The 8,542-nt window shown below is 55.3% G+C and overlaps 2 protein-coding genes across 3 annotated transcripts; one reads left to right on the top strand and one right to left on the bottom strand.

Moving 5' to 3' along the window:
• The first annotated feature begins 794 nt into the window (after positions 1 to 794).
• On the top strand, positions 795 to 5,875 carry TARBP2 (TARBP2 subunit of RISC loading complex). 2 transcript variants are annotated; one of them, XM_063115541.1, is made up of 9 exons: positions 795 to 943; positions 1,482 to 1,651; positions 2,448 to 2,550; positions 3,147 to 3,242; positions 3,801 to 3,873; positions 4,123 to 4,240; positions 4,550 to 4,677; positions 5,100 to 5,301; positions 5,452 to 5,875. In XM_063115541.1, exons 1-9 carry the CDS (start codon positions 891 to 893, stop codon positions 5,607 to 5,609), a joined length of 1,101 nt encoding a protein of 366 aa, XP_062971611.1. In that variant the 5' UTR covers positions 795 to 890; the 3' UTR covers positions 5,610 to 5,875. The 2 variants fall into 2 exon arrangements, with proteins under 2 accessions (XP_062971611.1, XP_062971612.1); XM_063115542.1 differs by lacking the exon at positions 795 to 943 and adding an exon at positions 1,117 to 1,192.
• A 394-nt stretch (positions 5,876 to 6,269) lies between these two features.
• NPFF (neuropeptide FF-amide peptide precursor) lies at positions 6,270 to 6,963 on the bottom strand. The gene is made up of 3 exons (XM_063115543.1): positions 6,862 to 6,963; positions 6,518 to 6,639; positions 6,270 to 6,387 (listed from the first exon to the last, which is right to left on the bottom strand). The coding sequence occupies exons 1-3, from the start codon at positions 6,961 to 6,963 to the stop codon at positions 6,270 to 6,272; spliced, it is 342 nt and encodes a 113-aa protein (XP_062971613.1).
• Between the last annotated feature and the right edge of the window lie 1,579 nt (positions 6,964 to 8,542).

Below are 8,542 nucleotides of genomic sequence, written 5' to 3'. Positions count from 1 at the left end.
GACAACCTAGGAAAAGGAAGCAGGTTCTGTGACACGGAAACCCGAGGGTCAGGGGGTTGAGGGGGAACTGTTTTGAGATGAGCTTGGACCTACAACAGCCCTAACGCCCTACGGGGGCAGAGAACAACCCCCTCCAGCGTCAGGTAAGGCCCACCCTCCCAGGCCGCAAAGAGCCAGCCCCCCCGACCAATCACAACCTTTCGTCAAGTAAGAGGCGGGGCCAAGGCCTCTAGGCAAAGCAGCCAATCTCCATGCGCCTAGAGGAAGCTCACGCAATCGGAATAGCCAATTACGCCGCGAAGCTTCAAATACGTGCTTGACCCTGCCCCTCCGGCTGCGACAGAGATGACGCGCGAGCTCCTGGGTTCTGTAGTTTTCTCGGGATTCAAAAGGCCCTCCCGCCCCCCCCCAGCTCGTCCCTCCCCCAGCCTCTCCCACTCTGCTATACGCCTGCCCACAGCCTCACGGACCAGGGGCCCCACGGACCGGTGGGGAGGGAGGAGGCGCAGAAGGTAGGAGGCGGGACAATACTAAAAAACAAAATTTCCATGCCCGTACCGGCCAGTCGCAAGAAACACCAAAAAGACAAAACAAAATAAAAAACTCCCAAACCGGCTTCAGGTCGGGAAGCGACAGCAGAGAGGTCGGCTCTACCCAGAAGGCGGTGCAGCCTGCCAGGGTGAACCACGCGGAGGGTTGTGGGGCGGTAGCTCCCCTCCTGATGGAGACTCGTCAACTAGGGTGGGCGGGGGACTCCATATCCCAGCATGCCCCGCGGCGGGCCCTGCCGGCCGCGGCTCCGGGCTTGGCCCCGGTCCTAGCTCGTCGGCGGTGTATTGGGGCGCGTGGAAGCTGCAGTCACGGAGGCGCCCGCGGGGACGGAGGAGGGAATGAGTGAAGAGGAGCAGGGCTCCGGCACTATCACGGGCTGCGGGCTGCCCAGGTGAGCCACCGCCTACCGTTCCCGGCAGGGCGAAAAGCATGGGGCGGTGCGGAGAGGGTAGCGGCCCGGCCCCAGCATGCACCTGGCCTGAGGGCTGTTCCCGGCAAGCACTGGGGTAGTGGGCAGTGGTTCCCGGCATGCACCGGGACAGTGGCCACTGCCTCCAGCTCTGAATAGTTTGGGGTTGGCCCGGTTCCCAGACTGCACTGGAGCACTGCTGGGCTTTTTGCCCCACATTCAGTGCATTCGGTGGGTACTGGGTTCTTGGCCTGCATTTTGTCAGGGGCATGCACTTGCAACCTGCACTGGGACACAGGATACCGCACCTTAACTGAGATAGGAACAGTGCATTCCCCACTTGCCTTGTGGTAGTGGACCCTGCTTTCACAGCCTGCACCTCCACTTTGAACCCAGCCAATTGATGCTATACCGCCTGGGGTCTCTGGACCCTATGTCCCCCATAATGTGCCTAGGTCTGGTATAGCCAGGTGGGTGCAGAGAGGGGAGGTGTGATGCGGGTCTCTGCCCCTCCCCCCAGTATAGAGCAAATGCTGGCCACCAACCCGGGCAAGACCCCGATCAGCCTTCTGCAGGAGTATGGGACCAGAATAGGAAAGACGCCTGTGTACGACCTTCTCAAAGCTGAGGGCCAAGCCCACCAGCCTAATTTCACCTTCCGGGTCACCGTTGGCGACACCAGCTGCACTGGTGAGGAAGGCTTGGGCAGCCTGGCTGGGGTGTGCATTCACAGGGCCCCATGGCTTTGTTTCTTAGAGTCTCTTCACAGTCCTCTTCTCCAAGGCCAGTGAGAGAAGGAGAGATTTCAGGGGAAAAGCGACTGGGTGGATTGGGCAAACAGGGCTGTGAGAAGGACTCGGGAGAGTTAGAACGAGCAGGACGGCCACAGTGTTCTGGCAGATCCTCATCACCTTAGAAGAGATAAGGAGAAGATAAATCTAAATCTCAGTGGTGTGTTTGGGGGAGTGAGTGCCTGCTGTCCTGGGCTCTGTTCCAGGAGGTGCTTAACCAAATTGCCATTTAATCTTAAACCTGTCTAACCCAGTGATATAGGTGGTAGTATCCCCATGTTGAATATGAGGAAACTGAGTATCGGGGAGATTCAATGATGGTGCAAGGTCACATGCCTAGTAAGTGACAGAGTGGGGCTTTGACTCCAGAGCCTACCCTCTATTTTTCTAGCTATCTCTATTTATTGAGGGAAAAGAAAGTACTTTGCAGAGGAAAGTAAGGCACAGAAAGAATCTCTACCTAAGGTGTTTGAACTTAGAAATTGTACCTGTCATGACTTGATTCTGTGAGGTAATGGACAGATAAGGGTCCTTCCTTCCAGCAGTTAATGAAACACTTCCAGTCTTGGGCAGGGGGAGGTTGGTCAGAGGGGGCTTGGTTGACTCCCCTGGCCGTGAGGAGAGAGGCAGTGGGATGCTGCTTTCTTTTCCATCCTTCCAGTGACCTCCAGTATTGCTCACGCCCCCTCTCTCAGGTCAGGGCCCCAGCAAGAAGGCAGCCAAGCACAAGGCAGCTGAGGTGGCCCTCAAACACCTCAAAGGGGGGAGCATGCTGGAGCCGGCCCTGGAGGACAGCAGGTGAGGGAGGAACAGCTAAGGCATCTTAACAGCCCTGCCAGGAACCCAGGCCCCTGCACCACCCCCTCTGCCCCATGGGCCTGGTGTAGTGACACTTAGGCAGTCTGACCTGGAGAGTTTCCTCTGGACCCAAACAGGGTGCTTTCAGGGCTTCTACTCCTGTGAAGAATTCTGGGGGGAATGGCCAGCCCCATTGAGGGGTTGTGGCTGTTGTTTGGGGCCCGGGTTAGGGAGGAAGAGGGGTGGAGGCTGAGGCTAAAGGGAGTTGGTCGCCAACATGCCTTGTCTTTCCAGCGAGATGTCCTTCCCTCTTCCACACTCAGGTTGGAGTTTGTTGCTCCCATGCTGCTCCCATGGTTCTTGGGTAGGAAGAAACTCTGTTTTCTGAGACCCTCCCTTTTCTCTTTTTGACCCAATGTCTGGCAGCAAGGATCCCAGGAGGAAGAGCTGTTGGTTGGCCCTCCCTGAGTCTTTGTTTGGCTCCATTGGGAAGGAGTTCTCTTAGGGGATGGGCAGGTCAGGAGGACCTGGGTCCCCCACCCCTCTATTCCCCCTACATATGGGTTTGAATCAAAGGCCCCCTTCCCCTCGGGAAGTTCTTTTTCTCCCCTAGATTCTTCACTGCCTGAGGACATTCCGGTTTTTACTGCTGCGGCAGCTGCTACTCCTGTTCCATCTGCTGTCCTAACCAGGTATCTTGGGTCTCCTGAGTGCCAGAATTGGGGGAGAAAGGGGTCCTGGCTCCTGGCCCCCAGCACTTGACCCAATCTGGTCAGGCATGAGAAAGTCTGAGAGTAAACAGAGAATGCAGTACTTGGGGACCAGAGCTTGAGGAATTTGCACCAGCTGGTAAGCTCTTGGGACAGGAGGTAATTTGATTTTCAAATAGGCATATGGATGATGTTCAAACATGTTTAAGATCTTGCAGGCTCCATTTTCTTCTGGGTTGGCCACATGATGGTCCCATGTCTAAAGTCCATTATGTGCTTCTGGGGACTGGATATACTGTCCTGGCGAGATGACACTCAAGTGTTTCAGAATTAAAATGAGCCTGGGACCTAGAGGAGGCCTCCCTTGAATGGGACAGAGAAGGGAGCAGGCTAAATGTTCGGACAGACAGCTGCCTGCCTGATGGGGAATAGAGAGATGGTAGTGGGGAAAACCAAAGTAGTGGTTGGGACTTGGGCTCATTGGCAGCCACAGAAGGAATCTTTCCCCTCAACTTTGGCCTTGGGCCCTTTCTCCTTCAGGAGCTCCCCCATGGAGATGCAGCCTCCTGTCTCCCCTCAGCAGTCTGAGTGCAACCCCGTTGGTGCTCTGCAGGTGCGTGCCCATCCTCATTTCCTGTGCCTGCTTGTTTTCCCTTGAATCAGGGGCCACGAGGGAAGGTTATGTGTGTTTGTGGGTGGGGTGGGATGGTTACCCTGTACTGAGGCCTTTTCCACCCTCCTCTATCCTTCCTGTCACCTAGAGTCTGAGGCTCCTGGGGTGGGATGGAGAGGGGGTGGGTACCAGTGTGGGTATGAGGAGTATTTTCTCACCCAGCCTTGTATGCCATGTCTCCCTTCTAAGGAGCTGGTGGTACAGAAAGGCTGGCGGTTGCCAGAGTACACGGTGACTCAGGAGTCTGGGCCAGCCCACCGTAAGGAGTTCACCATGACCTGCCGAGTGGAGCGTTTCGTTGAGATTGGTAACTGGGCAGAAGGGGGTTCTCACAGCTCCTATCCCTGCGGCACTCCAACCCTGGCCACAAAGCAGCTCCGAGCCTCACTCTGCCTCACCCTGGCTATCCTGGCTTCCCAGCACCTTCCTCCTAGCTCTTCCTGCACCCCGTCTTTCTCCTCTTTTCTGGCTGACCAGGTTCTCAGGTGCATGGGCAGATCCTGAGCTCCCCTTTCCAATTGACATCCCCTGGGGGGACCTTCAATCCAAGTATGATCTGGGTGGAAAGCACTGGGGCTGTCAGGAATCAATGCAGCAACCCTCGCCCCATATGCAGGCAGTGGTACTTCCAAAAAACTGGCGAAGCGTAATGCAGCAGCTAAAATGCTGCTGCGAGTGCACACGGTACCTCTGGATGCCCGGGATGGCAATGAGGCGGAGCCTGATGATGACCATTTCTCCATTGTGAGTGGCTTGTGTGGGCCAGGCACCATGGGTCATGCTCCATGCCAGGGCAGGGCACCAGGGACTTGGGTCTGTGAGTTGGGTGAGCCTCCCTGGGTCCCAGGCTTGCTTCTGCCCAAGTTTTCCTACCAGACCCAGGGTTCCTTATGTCCCCTTCCAGCCATGACTAGGCCCACATGGTGACTAGGGGGAGCTGGCCCAGGGCAAGGGCCCCATAGGCTTCTGTTACTGGGATTAGGAAGGCTGCTTGGCCATCTGGTCCAGGGACCAGTAGTTAGAGGGGCCCATGCAGGGATTGATTGCGGGGAATGCAATCTGGAGGAAGCCTTCTTTGGGCTTTACTTGCCTTGGATGTTGAATGTCTAAATGCCTGGGTCCCACAGCCCATGGCTGTATCTTTCTCACTGTCCCCATCTTGTCAGGGTGTGGGCTCCCGCTTGGACGGACTTCGGAATCGGGTCCCAGGCTGCACCTGGGATTCTCTGCGCAATTCGGTGGGAGAGAAGATCCTGTCCCTCCGCAGTTGCTCCCTGGGCTCCCTAGGTGCACTGGGCCCTGCCTGCTGCAGGGTCCTCAGTGAGCTCTCTGAGGAGCAGGCCTTCCATGTCAGCTACCTGGATATTGGTATGGCTAGTTGGGGAGCTGGGGGATGGTGGGGACTAGACCAGGGCAAGTATAAGGGGGTCAGGAGGAGATGGGTATGATGTGGCTGTGCCCCTCCCTGGTGCTGCCACCCCACCCAACACTGCCTCCCTCCTCTCTCTTGGCCTCCAGAGGAGCTGAGCCTGAGTGGGCTCTGCCAGTGCCTGGTAGAACTGTCCACCCAGCCGGCCACCGTATGTCATGGCTCTGCAGCCACCAGGGAGGCAGCCCGTGGCGAGGCTGCTCGCCGTGCCCTGCAGTATCTCAAGATCATGGCGGGTAGCAAGTAAAGTCCCAGCTGGACTTATGGATGTGCACCCTTTGCTCCCTGCTCCTCCTGCCTCTGGGCCCGTGCATCTGCTCAGCTCTGGTACCCTCTGGAGGTGCTATCTCTACCTCTGACACAGACTGCCTGCCTTGAGGCTGAGGAAGGCACAGAGCAAGGAGTCAGGGACCACAAGGCCTCAGCCAGCCCAGGATCCGTCCTCATTTTATTGGTGATGATGAGTGGGAATGAAATCGGGGGGCTCTGCATTAGAGCTCAGAATAAACGCACTGCTCCTTGGATTCCTAAACCCTGCTCTTTGTTTCCCTGAGTTGTGTGGAGGGTAGAGGAGGTCAGCTCTACATTACTTCTTCCTCTCCTGTGCCTTCCATTAGCTTCTCTGGTGTTCCCTACTCCCTCACCCCCATTCCACACACATCCTTGTTTTCCTCTCAGGTAGCAGGAGGCCAGGTTCAGTGACCTTCAGGAACATGTCAGCTGCATTTCTGGAGTTTGGTTTGGTGGAGATGGAGGGGGCATTGGTTCTTGCCCCTGGGGCTTCCTCCCAGCCCTTTAAAGTGTCATACAGGCACACATGGATTCAGAAGGAGACAGCTTTATTTGGGTGAAAACATGGCACTTTTGGGTGTGTGCCTTGCATGCAAACACGTGAAGGGATGACATGTCACTTCTTTCCAAAGCGCTGAGGGGCAGCCAGGCTCCAGAACTGGGAGTTCAGCCCATCTCCAGCCCGGGGACTCAGCTGTTCATTGCTCCAGACTCCCTGCGTATTTCTGCCAAACCTTAGGAGAGATTCATCCTCAGATGTACGAGGTCCCTTCAGTGTCTCTCTTCTCTAGCCCTCTTCCCTCTCCTCTTCCTCTGTCCCCTGCCCATTTCATCCCAGCCATGCTGTGTCCCTTTCAGACTCACCTCTGAGGCTGAAACAGGAAGACTGGGCTCCGGCCAGTTCTCTGCATGGCCTGGAGCAGGGAGTGCAGGAGTGACCCAGGGGTCTGGGCATCCTGTGGTGGGTGGGGTCCATTGTCTTCTTCCTATGGCAAAAGGGTATCAGATGAACAAATGCCCTGGATTCTTAAGTCACATGGGGAAGGGAGTGGCTTCCAGGGACAAGTTGTAGGAGGCTAAAGAGCCATTTCCTCCAATGTGAGGGCTTAATGAAGACTCTGGCAGCCAGAGAGCATATCTGAACCTAGAGCACAAGTCTTAACTGAAGTAGAGGAAAATGGTGGTATGGGGATGGGGTGCTCACTTACCAGGAAGATCTGATCTTCACCCTGGCCCCCTGGTCCTTCACCGTGGCCCCAGTCTATTAGCAACAACACCAACAGCAGCACAGCTGCTTGCCTAGAATCCATGCTGCCATCCACCTTCCTGCAGCTACCCCAGCCTCTTATACCTGCTGTCCCTCTTGTCCCCCACTTCCAACAGCAGCCTGAGGGGGAATCTAGAGGAGGCAATGGAAATATACGGCTCCATTAAGAGCCGCCTGGGATTCCCTCCCATGGCCCCCCTGGGACTTTCCTGCTCTCAGCCTCCAGCCCCCAGCCCCTAAGCCTGGAGTTACAGACTTTATTAGATGCATAAATCCTGTCTCCAGAGCTCAAGAAGCATCATTAATTGCAGATGCTCTGTCAGAGCCAGGCCCCGGGGGCCTTACAAGAACCCCCAATCCCTCAACAGTTTGGAGAGCTTCAATTGATCACCTTCCCTCTTTCCTAACTTGTAGACTAAAGTATAGAAAAACTCCTGTTGGAGCTAGGTACCACATCCTGGAAAGATGAGGAAAGAGACAGGGTTAGAGGTGGCCAGGATGACCCAGCCTGGTCCTTCTCCTGATGGGCCAGCAGTCAGGATCACACAGCCTATTTAAACTCCTCTTTTCACGCTTCTTGGAGAGTTAAAAATGGAATCACTACTCTTGAGATTTGCCTGTGGATATAAAAGTGAGATATAGAAGATGACAGAAGGGTTCTAGAACCCACAGAGTGGGGGTGGCTTCAAATCTTGGTAGAGCCCATCCTCACCAGATAGCACTGCTTGGGACCTGCCTCACGGCTCTTCCTACGGAGCAGTCCTCCATGGCTGAAGCACTGCTGCCACCCTGTGGTCATGGCTCCTCACTGCTATGTCTAGCCATTTCCTTTTTCTAGAACAGAGCTCTTAGGAGGAACCTAGGAAGGGAAGGCAGAGTGGGAATCCTAAGGCCCTGACTCCAAGGAGTCCCAGGAGGGCAGTAGCAAGATACTGTGGGGCTGGACTATCATTCTGTCCAACCTGCCCGGTCACCACAGCCTCCACCTGGCTCTGGCTCTCTCACACGGATAGACAGGATCCTGCCTTAGGAAAAACCAGAATCACTACTTCTCAGGGAGGGGTGCTTCCAAGTCATCTAGTGTAGTTTCCTTCTAATTCTAGAACCCCTTCCTGAGTATCACCACCAGTGTGGTTCTCTAGCCTATGCTGAAGAGGTAGTGGGACTTTGACTTAGCCTTGGGCAAGCTGTCTCTCTCGAGTTTCTTCACATAAAACATGAGGACATTAAGAGAAATTTTCTAGGGTGAACATTATTTGAGATCCCTTTTCTAATTCATTCAGCACAGGATATGGTATAGAGCAAGAATCCTCAAAACATTATCAGTGGGCCGACCCCGTGCGGCGCTGGGAGCGCAGCAGCGCTCCCACCGCGGGTGGGTTCGGATCCTATATAGGGATGGCTGGTGCGCTCACTGGCTGGGCGCGGTGCGGCCGGTCACAAAAAAAGACAAAAAAAACCCCCCAAAAAACAAAACCATTATCAGTAATTACCTTGCACACCCCAGTCCCAGAGAACTCACCATCTCCTGAGACAGTCTTTAGATATTTATCCTTGTGCTGAGTTGGCTCCAGGCTCGCTGTGGCTTCCACCAGAGGCCTTAGTCTCCTCCATCAAGTCTC

This window comes from Cynocephalus volans, chromosome 12 (genome assembly GCF_027409185.1).
Source record: "Cynocephalus volans isolate mCynVol1 chromosome 12, mCynVol1.pri, whole genome shotgun sequence".
NCBI classification, from domain to species: Eukaryota; Metazoa; Chordata; class Mammalia; order Dermoptera; family Cynocephalidae; genus Cynocephalus; species Cynocephalus volans.
The sequence above is the reverse complement of the archived record's forward strand: the minus strand, read 5'-3'. Positions and strand labels throughout refer to the sequence as shown.